This window comes from Lytechinus variegatus, chromosome 9 (genome assembly GCF_018143015.1).
Source record: "Lytechinus variegatus isolate NC3 chromosome 9, Lvar_3.0, whole genome shotgun sequence".
Taxonomy (NCBI): Eukaryota; Metazoa; Echinodermata; class Echinoidea; order Temnopleuroida; family Toxopneustidae; genus Lytechinus; species Lytechinus variegatus.
This window is the reverse complement of record NC_054748.1, coordinates 16,089,187-16,105,242: the sequence shown is the minus strand read 5'-3', so window position 1 is coordinate 16,105,242 and position 16,056 is coordinate 16,089,187. Positions and strand designations below refer to the sequence as shown.

General features: G+C 37.0%; 1 protein-coding gene across 1 annotated transcript in view; it reads left to right on the top strand.

Annotated features, from left to right (window-relative positions):
- The window catches only part of LOC121421322 (condensin-2 complex subunit H2-like), a 36,009-nt gene extending 20,353 nt beyond the window's left edge, over positions 1-15,656 (top strand). Inside the window, exons 6-16 of the mRNA XM_041616007.1 lie at positions 1,423-1,583; positions 3,202-3,288; positions 3,762-3,829; positions 5,526-5,655; positions 6,915-7,037; positions 8,065-8,192; positions 9,330-9,510; positions 10,809-10,879; positions 11,517-11,618; positions 13,213-13,383; positions 15,361-15,656. Of these exons, the coding sequence (XP_041471941.1) occupies positions 1,423-1,583; positions 3,202-3,288; positions 3,762-3,829; positions 5,526-5,655; positions 6,915-7,037; positions 8,065-8,192; positions 9,330-9,510; positions 10,809-10,879; positions 11,517-11,618; positions 13,213-13,383; positions 15,361-15,507 (1,369 nt within the window). The 3' untranslated portion in view covers positions 15,508-15,656. The remainder of the gene's footprint in view (positions 1-1,422; positions 1,584-3,201; positions 3,289-3,761; positions 3,830-5,525; positions 5,656-6,914; positions 7,038-8,064; positions 8,193-9,329; positions 9,511-10,808; positions 10,880-11,516; positions 11,619-13,212; positions 13,384-15,360) is intronic.
- The last annotated feature ends 400 nt before the right edge of the window (positions 15,657-16,056 follow it).

Here is a 16,056-nt window from a genome sequence, read left to right as displayed (position 1 = left end):
GGTTAGATACAATTAGATGCCTCAGAAACTGAAGATATGTTTTGTCTCAGAAAATGAAGACATGTTTTGTCAAATAAATTCAGGGGGTTGGAGAGGGGCAAATGTTATTAATGAATGGATTACAGTCAACCCCACATGATGGCATTTACACTGTAGCTCCATGCATTCTTGGCCCAGTCACATAACAGTTACCATAGTGGTAACTTTGCCATCCATTGGTAACTTGCATGGAATCCTTGATTGTGATTGGCTGTCGATTAGTGTTGCCGTGGTAGGTACGTGCAAGCATAGCCCCTGGTTAGTCACCACAAACAGTTAAAAAAAACCTCCAAATTAAGAAGACTAATGGCTAAAAATGTGACGTACGTACATGATGTGAAGGTTATGTGTCATTTGGGTTACATCATGTACATCAGCTGACAAGCAAACAAATTCACAATTTACAAACTAATTCTAAACCTCAGGAGCTCACTTCAATGACACTATAGTTCACATACAGGCCTTGTTACATGTATGTCGTGGTGGTCAATGCATGGATTTATACAGTGTAGTATGTACAGTACATTGTATACCGTATGGCACATACAGATGAATGGATAAATTACTTTTTAATTTCAATGAGAAATATATCGCAAATATCCGTAAAACCCAATTTAGAGGAGTAAAAACAATATAGCTACATGAAGCTTCTTGCTACTGTTCAACTCGTATTGTCTGATATCCAAGAGCCACAAGACGATTAAACCTATTTTTCGACTGAAAAAGCGGTCTAAAAATTGGTAAATCACCTTTTAACTCTTCAAATAATGGTACTAATTTTAGGAAAAAACAAATTGCCTGCCCCCCAAAACATATGAATAGACACCAAAACTATTGAAAATGACCACCAAATAAAGAAGTTGTGGCTTAAAACCGTGATTTTTTTTTTTTTGGGGGGGGGGGATTGGCAGCCATTTGGACTTTGACCCAGCACACTTTTTTTCTTGGACCTGAGACAAAAATGTCATTTCATGTTATTAAAAAGGGACACAAAAATTTGTTGCCACAGTAAAACCAAAAATCACCCATTTATAGCCAACTCATAATACTGAATGTTAGAAGATGAATTGGCATTAGACCATTTGAAAATGAACCACTTGATCTTTTCATCTTTGCTTGTTGTGGTCTAGTGGTTCTGACTCTCGTCTTTCAAACAGAGGGTCGTGGGTTCAAATCCTAGCCATGGCATGTTATCCTTCAGCAAGAAATATATCCACACTGCTGCACTCGACCAAGGTGAGGTGAATGGGTACCCGGTAAGATTTTTTTCCTTGATGCTTTAGCGCTGATATGGTGGCTCAGCTACAGCAACACATATCAAAGCGCAGTTCAGTATATGCACATAGTAACAGTGCTATATAAATGGACTTATTATTATTTCAGCCGTAAGGGAGAGACCGTAGGCTACAAGGGAGACTTCCGTATCAACAGCTCGATGTTTCACTCATCCAGAGCGCTCCTCATCGACCCGTCCCATCTATCTCTATTAGAACAGTCTATGATGAGACATCCTGCCTCAACCCCAGCTAACTTCATCCTTAATGGTGAGATTCCTTTCATCTTCAAGGGCTACTCTGGGCTGAAAATATATATTTGTTTTAATAATATTTTATTTCCTTCCTCTTTCAAATCAATAAGTTTACAATTTATATAAATAAAGATTCTTTGCATGTATACAATGAATAAACAATAAAAAAATAAATATATCAATGAGATTGCAATTTATTTTTAAATGATTACAAATGATATTAAACTGCTAAATTTCTCTTCTATAACAATATGAAAGCAGAGGGGGGAAACCCATATCAATCGACAAAATCAAAAAAGTAATTTGTAAAAGATGACTTTTTCCATGAATAGAAAAGAAATAATCTCTTTTGCACATATTAATTGCACAAGAAATACAAAAAAGGATAGATTATTTCAAAGGTTAAGTATGGAGGAAGGTTATTATCATAAATTATATCCTATAATTATAATAGAGTGGAATCATTGATCTCCAAGATTGAATTATTGATCTCTAAGATTGAATCATTGATCTCTAAGATTGAATCATTGATCTCTAAGATTGAATTATTGATCTTTAAGATTGAATTATTGATCTCTAAGATTGAATTAAATGATCTCTAAGACTGAATTATTGATTTCTAAGATTAAATTATTGATATCTGTGATTGAATTATTGATCTCTAAGATTGAATTATTGATCTCTAAGATTGAATTATTGATCTCTAAGATTGAATCATTGATCTCTAAGATTGAATTATTGATCTTTAAGATTGAATTATTGATCTCTAAGATTGAATTATTCATATCTAAGATGGAGGTATTGGTTTCAGTTTCCAGCAATATCGCCAACAGGCTGTTAGAGTAATCACCACAAATGGACCAAAACTCAGCAAATCCTAAAAAAAAATCATGTTTCCCCTAAATTATCCTTTCTTAAAACCTGTTTATATGCTTGTGAGGTCATATGAAAGGGGGGGGGGGGAGTGAGGGGGCAGAAAATAGTATGATACATGTAATGTAGACAAGCAGACACTTTTACATTGAAATGGTTTTTTTTCTATAAATGTAGTTCATGACATTCTGTATTTTTTCATGAAATGCTTCAGTTTTGGTGCTAAAAGTTCACAATTGTAAAATAAATGCAATATTGCAAAATTTACGCAATATGGCAAATTTACTTTTGTCAGCAAATGGTATAAAAATATACTGTAGCAGAATCTTCTAAATCAATCTGATTTTGACTTTTTTTTGTGCCTTCTCTTTTTCTTTCTTGTAATATATATACGCACATGAATAAGTCAGCAATTTTTCTTTCTCATTTCCAAGGGGAACCACACTTACAAGCCATGCTTTTAGTGGACCCCCCCCCCCATTTCCATTTATGCTCAAGTTTATACTGTTTTTTTACGAAGTAAAGATGCTTGTCTGTAAAATTGTGTCTGATTTATATTACTTTGTATTATGTATTGAGTGGAAATGGAATAAAGAATTGAATTAAAGTGAATAAAATTTTGAACTTTGGGGACACCACATATATGCGGGGTCATATTGGAACTGTTCGAAAGGCATCTTGCGCATATAATGTGTACTATTGCTCTTACTGACGTGTAATATTGTATACTAATGAACCTTTTCTACCATTTTGCTCCCTAGCTCCATTCAGTCCTGTGAAGAATGATAACGTCATACCTGATATCCCAGATGACATAGCGGATGACATTCCTAAGCATGATATGAGTGGTAGGTCAAAGGTCAAGTTGAATATCCTTGTTTCCATGGCATTCTCTATAGCGACCATTGCTCTGATGGAAAATTTGCAAGTTAAGCCAAACATTAAACCTATTAACCTCCATAACTAAGTTCACCCTAATTCTTATCTTTAAAAAAAAACATGTTTCAAATATTTCAGATAATGATGAAGTAGATTTATCTTTTGAAGGTCTTTTTTTTTTGCAAAAGTGTAATAATACTCTATTCTAGGGAAAAGAGTCCACAGGGTGTCGGGCGATCTAACCCCCTAAGTTCTCAAAAGAGCCCTGGCCATTAAAAAAGGAAAATCTCACTTCACTGCAATGTTTAAGCTTATTCAATTTATCAGATTTTGGTGGAAGGTTATGAAAAGTAGCTCTCGAACATTTAAAAAAAAAAAACTACCTGCCGGCTGCCCTAATCTTAAAAAACAAAACCCATATTTTTCTTTTTTAACATTTCAGCTGATGATGTTGAGATGGGTCTGCCCTTCGATGATCTGATCGATGACGACGATCAACAACCAATGCAGGTTAGATTCTCACATTAATAGTAATAACAATAGTGTGTTTCATTTATCATAATTTGCAAAACCCAAGAAGAGGAGCAAAATTATTGGAAAGAGTAAAATGAAAAGAACAATTAAAATCAAGTTTCATATAAATGGGTTATGAAATATGCAAGTTATGGAAATTTAAAGTCTTGTATTTTCTATGGGGATCCTTAACCCTAATTCTCCGGGGGGGGGGTCCATAATGGCCCCCCCCCCTCGACAATTCGTGATATATCTGCTTCGTGAAATTTTTTTACCTTGCCGCTTACTTACTTTTTACTTTCAAGTCTCGCGCAAATTTTGAGACCAAATTTGTGATGCCCAGATACACGGTTACAACATTACGCAATATTATATAAGTGCATGTCAGACCCAAAATTGCTCATAAACGTGATTTCATGTATAAATCCAATGCAAATTGTGTATTTAGCCAAAATTTATAAATGCATCATTATTTCTACTTTTACTGATTAAACTTAATCAATATTGCCTTGTTTATGATCAGAATTAAGTCTGGAACGATTTCCATCGAGAAAATCAATAAAAAACAAGAAGTAAAAAAACAGACAAATACATAAGAAATTTTTAAAACAATAAAATACATAAGAAATTGATTTCCAAACCGAAGTTTTCTTAATTGTGATTGTTAAGAATACTACAAAGAATATTTTTACCCAAAATTAGCATTCTAGGAGTTTTATTTAGTGAATTAGAGCAAAAAGTATGATTTATGCATAAATTAGCATAATTCATATAAAATAAAATTTCATTAATTTGGAAAATTTTACCATACAGCCTTGTAGATTGCATCGCACACTACCAGCGTGCAAATTTTATCACCCCCCCCCGGAACGACAAGAATCAAAATACCCCGGGAGATTTAGGGTTAAATTGGCAAATGTACTTCAAAATGGCTGATTTCATGGACCACTCTTCATTTGTTTTGTACACAAATTTTCAGATTTTCCTCATTATCTTTCAAATTGCATCTTGCCTGCTTCTGAGCACAACATATGTCATGGGACACATTAATTTACACCATATATGTCAAGGTCAGGGGAAGATATTGTGAAATATGGAAAATAAAGGGGAAAATAAACTAACAGTTTCATGAAAAACTGGCCTAATATAATAATTTTAATAAATAATGCAGTACTTGTATAGCGCATATCACATTATGTCATAACGTCCCTAAGCACTTCCAAAGGACTTGGATGTTATTACCCTGGCTTTATCCTCGCAGCCGTTTACAGTGCGTGGCATTTCAAGGAATAAATTCCTGCCGGGTACCCAACGTGGCTGAGTTTCTTGCTGAAGGAAATTACGCCATGGCTGGGATTCAAACCCATGACCTTCCGTTTCAAAGTCAGAAGACTAATCCACTGGGCCACAACGCTCCACACGTCAGTATGATGTTGGTGATTAGTTCGAAGAAATTGTCAACTAGCTTGGCTAATCCGTTTGTTTTCATAAGTATATTTGAAGTGACATTCGTAATGACAGTTATAAGCTACCAAAATCCTTCAAATCTGATTGGCTGATGGTCAACTTGGTATAGAAATTGAGCATTTGTTAGTGTAACTTGTTTTCATGAAACGGGACCGTGGGCTGTATTGTGTGTACAGTGGCCCGATGAAACCAATACAACCATATATCTTTATTGCATTGTGTACAGGTGGAGGAGAGGAGGGCGTTGAGGGCAAGGGTCGTTGCCCCCATTAAACCAATCAAAGAGTTTGTTGACCCCTGGGAACCACTCGATCCTCATGACACCAAAGGAGCTGTATTAAAACCATTCAAGAAAGGTCAGTTCGTCTTCATCAGAGCTAGCACATTTTCTTACTCATTCTTATGTGGGATTTTTCTTGTTGATGAGCCGCGATGTAGTTGATCCGACTCTCGCCTTGTAATCAGTCCTTTGGTAAGGCGTCAATCAACACTTTGCTAAATGATCATCCTTTCTTTATAGGGGGGATCTACTTTTGCATCCCCCTTCTTCCCCAATACAAAAGATAATCTTCCGCATATACCGTGTTTACACATTGACTCGGCTCGCGTGTTGAATTCAGCGGTTTGCATGTAAACTAGAAAAATCTCCCTCCGTCCTCGGTAAACTATCACGAAAAGATGATTATGCGAAACAGCCTGCGAGCTGATTAAAGTTTTCTACTGTTGAATGAATGAATGAACGAATAAATAAATGAATAATTAATAAGTAAATAAATGAATAAATAAATAAAATATTAATTTAATAAATTAATGAGTGAATAAATAAATAAATAAATGAATGAATGAATGAATGAGTGAGTGAATGAATGAATTGAATGAATGGATGAATGAATAAATAGATAATTAAATAAATAAATAAACAGTACAGTTGGTAGCTCTGCATTCTATATAAAAATTAGATTCTGATATTGTAGGGCGATTCTGTATTAAAAATTAACCTTTTTTGTACATCTGACCCCCCATTTTTCTCAAGGTTTACTTCATAAAGCTGACCAAGTCATGGATATTTGATGGCATTACAGACTGTCAAAAGAACAAGAAATCAGTGACAGAAAATTTAATGAAGGTCCCACATACATGGGGTCAGACGTACATATTTTATGGAATCGGCCAGTTCGTAGTTCCATTCTGCGCATGATCAGAGGAAGGTCATTGGTACTAGGTGACATGGTTTAAAATTTAATGAGATATAAGCACCAACTTTGATGTCCTGATTATTCATATATTCTTGTGAATTGTGTTTTTCATTTATATCCACAAAAAGCAATACGTCCACCCAGACTGGTATTTCACAGTTTGCCTTGTACTTTGTACAGCACAATATAATATGTATTCAAAGTAGAAATGCAACAAATACCTTCATGGAGTATTCAATGGTTTGCTATTCCAGTCACCTGGTCTATTCACTTCATCCTCCTATGTAAGGCAAGCTTACGATATATCTTGCTTTGAAATATGCTTATCATAAGGAAATGAATGAAAGGTTATTTGACTGAAATTGTCTATGAAGTAACTACGAACTGGTCTATTGCCCTGTTTGTAAAAAATTATTTAGGAAAGAGTTTCAAGCTTCCATCAGCGATGTCCAAGAATGCTGGGAAGGGTCGGAAAAGGAAGAAGCAGCCAGTCCAAGAAAAGACAGAACTCTGTCCCCTTGTAGAATTCATCAACAGAGCTTGTAAGTTTCACTCTCTGTAATAATTGAATTGAATATTGATAATAAAGGATATGCCTTGTTTACACGAGGAACCTTAACTTTGAAGTTGAATTAGCAATGAGTGTGTCCGCAGGACATTCTGATTTCGAAGTTACAAGTCCTTGTCATGGATGCATTCACAAAATACCAGAAGCTTTCATGTGAGGGGTCAACATTTAACTATGACTGTTGTGTTTAAGTTAACTTCAGTGCTTGTTCTCACGAGTTGTTGTCTAACCACAAGAAATGTTTCGGTTATCTCTTGGTTTCAAAACTTAAAGCTATGTTGTATTTTGAAATGGCAATATTGTCTACTTTGTAGACATAAAGCTCAAAGTAGCTTTAGTTATTAATTTGACTTCAAAGTGTAGATAATTTGTAAGTTAAAGACCCTCATGGGAACTACTGAGTTGCCCCAAATACATGTATTTTGATCTAAATTCTAGATAATTCCAGACCTCGCACTCTGACGTCAGAGTGAAGGATAGTACTTTTTGTATGACGTCAGATTACAGGATAGGGCATTTTGGATGCAATCGTGCAATTCGCTGAATATCCTGTGATCCAGTTTGGACCAATCAGATTACAGAACATTCTTGGGAGTTGTATAGTTTGATCCAATCAATCTCAAATATATTGTAAATGGAAATCCATCAATGTCATAACTTTTTTCCAAAGGAAATTTGCACAATGTTCTTTTTAAACAAAGAGAAACTCACTAAACCTTCAAGTAAACAGTGAATGTATGAATTTACACAATATATCTCGGAAGTATTGTTCACAATACATGCATTTTAGATGTTCACGTTGCTGGCTTTCCATAGTTTCGGTTGATCAGAACAATCGCAATTCTTTGTAAGGCGGTACCCAGATGTCGCAGGGGAGACTATGCTACATGCTTGGATCAGTGAAACCTTAAGATTTCGTGTAGGAGATCGTTGAAAATTGGTTTTGATTAATTGAATTGAATGTCAATAATTTGTTTGTTTTTTAATTTTTTGTTTAATAGATTTCTCCCATGCATCGAAGCTTCCAAGCAACCCATTGAAGCTACCATACCATGAAGAGTTTGAATACCTCTACTACACTGAATATAAAAAACAACTGGACACGAGTAGGAGAGAGAAAAGAAGGCTGGTGAGTAGAGTTGTGGTCTAGAGGCCACCGCACACCTTACGACCCGAACGGTCGCGGACTGGCTTGCGACTGGGTGATGGGATATGAGTCGCAAGGCAGTCATAAGCATCGACACCGCACACCTTGCGATCCGATCTGCGACTCACGCATGCGCTTTTTGCTTTTTGGCATATCATCTGAGAAATTGCGCTTACTACTGCGTATGCGCGTTATTTATCATAATACGAGTTATGCAACTCTGCTGTCTGATTGGCTGACGGTTGGATTGAGCTTGCGATCCAGTCATTTTCCTTGCGACTTGTCTCTGACCGGTCTGCGACTGTGAAGCTGACAAGCGCTGTGACGTCACACTTCCCTCACCCAGTCGCAAGCCAGTCGGCAACCGGTCGGGTCATAAGGTGTGCGGTGGCCTTAAGACACCAAAACACAAAGGTGTTTGTGAATCACTGCGTAGAATTAGTGATAATTAATATTCCGCATTTATATAGCACTTTACACATCAGAACGACGTCTCTAAGCGCTATACAGATATATTATTACCCCGGTCATCGATCCTTGCATGCCCGCATACATCCTATGCACCTTCTCCACTCCCTGGGGAGCATTCCAACAAGAGTTCCAAGACTCAATTGCTAGGCATACTACATAGGCTTTTGCATCCTACTGGGTGCCCATTTAGCACCGGGGTGGAGAGTGGCAAATTGTGGATTGACGCCTTGTCAAAGGACGCTAGGCCATGGTGGGATTCGAACACACGACCCTCTGATTACAGGTGAGAGTCAGAACTGCTACACCACGGCACTTCCATTAGATGGGCTAACTTTTTTTTAAATTTCTTGGTAAATCAAGTTTTAAACCTAGGTTTAAATGTCAGAAAATCAGAAGTTTCGTTCCTGATGCGCTGTCTATAAGAATTCACAACTTGAAATTTCGACATGGAGAAGAATTACTCTTTCAGAAGAGCTTATATTCTGAATTTTGCCATTTGAAGACCAAATTACTGAAATTCTGGCTATTAATAGAGAGAGCCTTTCATGTTGACTAATAGTTGGTTTTTAGGGTGGTTGATCACATATGGTTGTAACCAGCTTTGTAAAAACACAACTGATTGTGTCTGCTTTTCATTTTTTTTTTCAGGCTCAACAAGGAAAGTTTGAAGAGCTTGCTAAGAGAGAGCAGGAAGAAGCAGAAGAGGATGATGATTACCATGGCAACGATGTAGTCAACGATGATGGAGGAGACAACTTTGGTTTCGATGGACCTGAGGATGTTTTTGAAGAGGACGTTGATCAAGAAGATAGGTTACAGCAACCCCTGGGTGAGTTCACATGACAAAGAGCTTGAGTCCTAAGAAGACGTCCATAGTTTTCCCTGATGTGGAAAACAGAAAAAATGTTATCAAATTTGTGAAGAACGTAGAATTCATAGAATCAAATTTCAGGGAAACATGATTTTCATGCCCAAATTTCTCAGTCTAGAAAAATGCAGTGAAAATCATGAAAATTAAAGGAAAATCCAAAAACACAATGTGCATTTAAGTGGGAATCCTTGAGATCAATCCTGCACTCCTCTTTCTCCATTTCTATGAGTAATGTAAAATACATATGTTATGCCTAACAGTTTTGCATGCTGGCAAGCAAACCACTGGAAGGACAATAAATACATGATTTTATTGTATCCAAAAGGTGACCTTCACGTGTAATTATGTCATGATTTGATTGGGATTTAAGAAACTCAATAATGTTAAAATATAGAGCATTACGGTTATCTGATTTTCGCACAAGAAAGGGTTTCCATTCATAGATACAGTTGTGCAAAACTTGCAAACATCTTTATGATATGGGCCCCCTCTGTACTATTGCACAAAGAAATTCAATTCGTTCAGAAACACAACTCGGAAAATCAAGAACAAGCCCAATACCAGCCTTTCTGTATGACTGATTTCTTGAGCGTTGTGGCCCAGTGGATTAGTCTCTGGACTTTGAAACAGAGGGTCGTGGGTTCAAATCCCAGCCATGGCGCAATTTCCTTCGGCTAGAAAATTATCCACATTGTGCTGCACTCGACCCAGGTAAGGTAAATGGGTACCCGGTAGGATTTATTCCTTGAACGCTTTAGCGCCTATGTAATATATGGCGGCTCAGCTACAGCCGGGGTAATAATATGATACGAAGTATCAAAGCGTAGTTGAGAATATGCACATAGTAACTGCGCTATGGAAATGGACATATCATTGGCATTTGATTGCAACATAACTCTATCTGTAACCGGGCTCCTGCAGTGGGATCATTGGCCCGAATTCACAAAGGTTTTGAAAACCATGGTTGAATCCATGATTTATGCAGATTTCCTGTATGAATTACGCTAAAATTTAGCGCGTATCGGGCGCGTGTATATAACATGTCCTACGCTGATGCGCATTTTTGTTACAGTGCGCCAAATTGCCGCCTGTTGCCATGGTTAGATACGCTATTTTATTCATGAGTCCACAGTTTGAAGAGTGAACTCATGACTAAAATAGCATGGATAACCACGGCAACAGGCGTAAATTTTGACCACTCAGCCACAGCACCTCCTAACCTTTTTCAATACTTTGTCGTTTGTCTTCCTCTATAGACAACGACCAGTTAGCGAGCAGTCAGGATGCGATGATAACCAGCTATGAGGAGCTCGTCAGAAAGCATGTGGTGAGTATGTGGTTAGGCCGAAAAATTGTGCAAATTATGAAGAAAGCATGAAACTTTCACAAGTATTAGTATATGCCATAAGATTTATTTTAAAGATAAATCATATTCTACAACATTTTTTTAATCAAAATTTTACTTTTCTGGGGAAAACCAGGCCGTTGCCATGGCAATGGAGCAATTGGAACTATCTTGGTGATCTTTAATATTTCTAAATTTCATATGTGTTCAATTGGGAGCCTGAAAATTAACTTATTGTTCATCTATATCATGGTTTATTTACCATTTACATGGGAATGTATGTTATTTTTGGAGAAATGAATCTGTTGCCATAGCAATGGCCGAACATGGCATTTATAAATATACCTCCCATCTTTAAAAAAAATTTTACGGCATACTTGTGAAAGTTTCATGCTTTAGTAAAAATTTGCACAATTGTTGTGATTTTTAGAACTTGTCCGCTCTTCTAAGGGTAGTGTTTTGAAAAAAGTTACTTCTGATTAATATCATGCATAGTTATTCCAAATGCGCAACTGTTAGTTCACACGTTTGATGGTCAATGGAATCAAATATCTGTGCTTATTAATACGTACAACCTATGTAATCTTTGACCTCTGACCTGACCTTTGACCCCATACAGGAAGCCTACCTCGCCAGTGCCTCGGAGTATGCCCAGATGACAGAATTATCAAAGAGAGTACAACAATGGGAAGATAGGATAACGCCCGTCTTGGCAAGAGAAGTAAGTTATTGAATACTCGATATTGTATAACGCCTACTTGGCTTGTTGTACGCTTGCAGATGGGAGACTTCATGTCAAACATTCGTACCATTGCAGACACAACGTACCATCCAAAATGCACCGTTGCACGGCTTCTGAAGGTGACGTCACAATACGATTCGGTTCATCGCGAGCACTAAAAAAATGAAGGTGCAATGTGCATGTTGCTTGTTAGCTAGCTGCGCACAACAGCTGCCCAAGATATAATGGGCTGTGCTGCTTCCCGATTTTTCCAAAGTCAATACCCAAATGCCCGCTTTTCATGGACAAGAAACGACTAAAGCCTTACTCTCCTTTCCCCCTTTTCTACTCTTCATGGAATTACAGTTCATAATGAACATTTATAATAAATGTTGAGACTTTGTGATTTATTGTTTTCTTGGCAACATTTTGCTGGTAATAATCCACTATCATTCAGGGTTCCCAGCCCATCAGGGAAAATTATTTTACATTTTTCCAGTCTGGGAAAAATCAGGGAATTTGATAAAAAAATACCTCAAATCAGGGAATAATTCCTCAAATGAGGAAAAAATCAGGGAACTTTGATTGGCTCGAAAGTCGAAAGCACGGTAGTCAGTCAGACTTAATATTTTGTTGCACATCAAAACAACATACATTGAATGACCGGTTGTGGTGGTTTTTTTTTGTGTGTTTACTTATTAGTTTTACATTATTGTTTTTATACTGTAGATACTTGTAATTCACTGCAACAACTATTCAGAAAACATGCCAAACTGGGAATGAGTTTAAATAATTATCAGGGAATTTTTTAACTTCCTCAGGGAAAAATCGAGAATTTTATTTTCTTGAAAAGCTTGGAACCCTGACATTGAAATCAAGCATCGACCAGTATAAGTAGGATTAGACCGTGCAGGATGAGACCAATCGAAAAGTAGATAAAGTGGATAGAGAAGAAGGGGCAATACTATCCTCAACTTCGGTACAGGGCCATGTCTTACAAAAAGTTATGATTGATCCAATCAATCGTAACTGTATGGAAATCCATCAGTGTCATAATTTTTTTTACAGGAAATTTGCAAAATGTCCTCTGTAAACAAAGGAATTCACAAAATTGTCAAGAAATCAATGAATTTATGGTTCTTCATTTATATCTAGAATATTTTTTTGGACAAACATGCATTTTATATGAAAACTTTGCTGGCTTTCCATAGTTGCGATCGATCAGATCAATAGCAACTCATTGTAAGACGGGCCCCAGATTTAATAATAATAATATAGGTATATTTACCCAGGGAAGCCACTTCAGTTCTGAAAACTGTTCTCCCAGCGGGCCCTGCTAGTATTATTACCCCGGCTTTGGCTGCCTAGGCGCTCAAGCATTCAAGGAATTTCTTCCTACTGGGTACCCATTCACCTCACCTGGGTTGAATGCAGCAGAATGGGGATAATTTTTTTGCTGATGGAAATTACGCCATGGCTGGGATTCGAACCCACGACCCTCTGTTTCAAAGTCAGGAGACTTATCCTCTGGGCCACAGCACTCCAATTTGGATTTAGATGTTATATTTTTATTTCTTATTTCTTTATTCCTCAGGAAAAGTTTGCGTACTTTGACATCAACGAATATGGCAAGTTTGTCCTGGAGAGATTAGACAATGTCCAGAAGGCATCGCAGAAGAAAGAAAAGGTCATGACCTTTGCGGAGGTCATGGAAGATCGTCAGATTCACGAAGTCAGCCGATACTTCCTCGCAACGCTTCAGTTGGTGAGTTGACGGAGAAAATGGGAGTCCTTCCCGTAATAGTTTGGGTCATTTAATCGGGTCAGGGCAATTTTGTGACATACCAAAATTAACAAAATTCAAACTCTGGTTTAAAGTTGTGGTTTAATTATGGAAAGCCAATTGTGACATGATTATCTAACAATAGATGTTCAGTGATGTAGGTTATGGGGAGGTAAAAAATGAATTTGAAGATAAATCCAATTGTAACAATATCAGAATGAGTTCATTCAGAATTCAATCAAATGACCACCCGACGAGTTGTCTGGACATGCGAATATATTCTACATGTATGTGCTAGAGGATTCTGGAAAAAAATTGTGAAACTGCAAATAAATTAGCAAAATAAGCAAAATTCATCAAAAAAGTAGCTGGTCGTTTTTCCAGTCTATAATACACTGTCTGACATCTGTATTGCGGTCTTCAGTGTGATCGCTTTTTAGCTTAGTTTTCATGACTTTACCATCTTCAGTGTAACCTTGGGTAGTTTGGGAATTCATATGGCCGGGATCTCGGCTGTTGACCGCACGATCGCACTAAAAATTGGCACGCAGGTTGTCTGGGACATAATCTACAAAATTGTATAGTATTTTTTTTCATGCAAACTGCTATTAAGTAACTATGCTAATTTATGCATAATTAGTATGCAAAATCACATTTTTTCCTCTAACTCCCTAAATAAAACTACAAATGTTCTGATTTTTGGTATAAACGCTTTGTGGTGTTCTTAACAAATTTATGTGAAAAAATTGTGATGTCAGATCGATTTCTCATGTATTATATTGTTGGTTTTTTTTGCAATTTCTCTGTGTATTTCTTAGTTTTTTTTAACCTTTCATTTTCATTGTTTTTTCATTGTTTTTTCAATGACATTTATTGGGGACTCTTTTGAGATCTTAAACAGCATTAACCCTATCTAGGCCGGGGTATTTTGGGAGTTCATATGGCCGGGGGGGGGCCTCCCAGGCCCCCCCCCCCTAAGATCTCGGCCGTCAACCGTGCGATCGCGCCGAAAATTGGCACGCGGCTTGCCTGGGACATAATCTACAAGATTGTATAGTAATTTATTTCATGCGAATCGCTCTTAAGTGATTATGCTAATTTATGCGTAATTAGTATGCAAAATCATACTTTTTCCTCTAACTCCCTAAATAAAGCTCCAAATGTACTAATTTTTGGTATAGAAACTCATTGTGGTGTTCTTAGCAAGTGTACATGAAAAAAATTGCGATACCAAATCATTTTCTTATGTATTTTATTGTTTTTTGCAATTTCTTATGTATTTCTTTGTTTTTTGACCTTTTGTTTTTCATTGTTTTTTCAATGAAATTTGTTAGGGACTCTTCTGTGATCATAAAAAGCATAAAATAAATACATTTAGACCAGCAAAACTAAAAATAATCATACATTTATGAATTTTGGTTGAAAACACAATTTGCATTGACTTTGTACACGAAATCACGTTTTTGAGCAATTTTCGGTCTGACATGCACTTACATAATGTTGCGTAATTTCGGAACCGCGTACCCGGGTGATTCAAAGTTGGTCTCAAAAGTTGCGCAAGACTTGAAAGTAAAAAGTCAGCGAGCGGCGCGGTCAAAAAATTTTGCACGGCGAAAATATTGCGCGATTCGTTGAGGGGGGGCCTCCGAGGCCCCCCCCCCCCCCCCGGCCTAGATAGGGTTAAACAAATCCATTTAGACCACCAGAACTAAAAATAATCATACAATTATGATTTTGGTTGAAAACACAATTTGCATTGACATTGTATATGAATTCACCTATGGATGATGCTAAGGACGTTTTTGCACACGTGCGAAGGTGTGGTGTTATGTCGTTCTTGCATTGACACAGACAATTTAAGCTGTAGGCCTAGTTTGACAATTGAACTTGCAAAGGTGTTTTTGGAAGAGCATGGTGTTTCAATATGAAATTTATTTCAATTTTTTTACTCCATCCCAGGCCAATAACTACAACGTTGAAGTGTCAAGTAAAGGTCCCGGCCAGGAAGGCATGGATACGATGGCCCTCAAACTGCTGAATATGAAGCAACATCACGAGAACATGGCCGAGTATAGGGCGCCCTCTGTAGACGACAACAAGCATTGATCATTGAATGAACATCAAAAGGGGATAGTACTACCAAATTTGTCTATATTGGTTTATCTGTGTGAAAAGCGTTCATCTAGGCCCCGTCTTACAAAGAGTTATGTTTAATCCAATCAACCACAACTATGGAAAGCCAGCAATGTCAACATCTTAAATACACATATGAGCAAAATATTTTCTAGATATGATGTATATTCGTATATTCATGGTTTTCTTGACAATTCAGTGCAGGCCTACTTTTTGTTTTCAAAGGACATTGTGCAAGTTTCCTGAAGAACAAAAACTATCTCATGGATGGATATTCATGTCCTGGAGGTTGATTGGATCAATCATAACTCTTGTAAGACGGGGTCCTGGGGCCCGTCTTACAAAGAGTTACGATTGATCCAATCAATAAACTCTATGGAAATCCATCAGTGTCATAATTTTTTCTACAGGAAATTTGCACAATGACCTTTGAAAACAAAGAGAAGCATACTGAACTGTCAAGAAAGCAGTGAATATATGAATTCAAAAATATATTAGCTCTTACAAAGAGTTACGATCGAT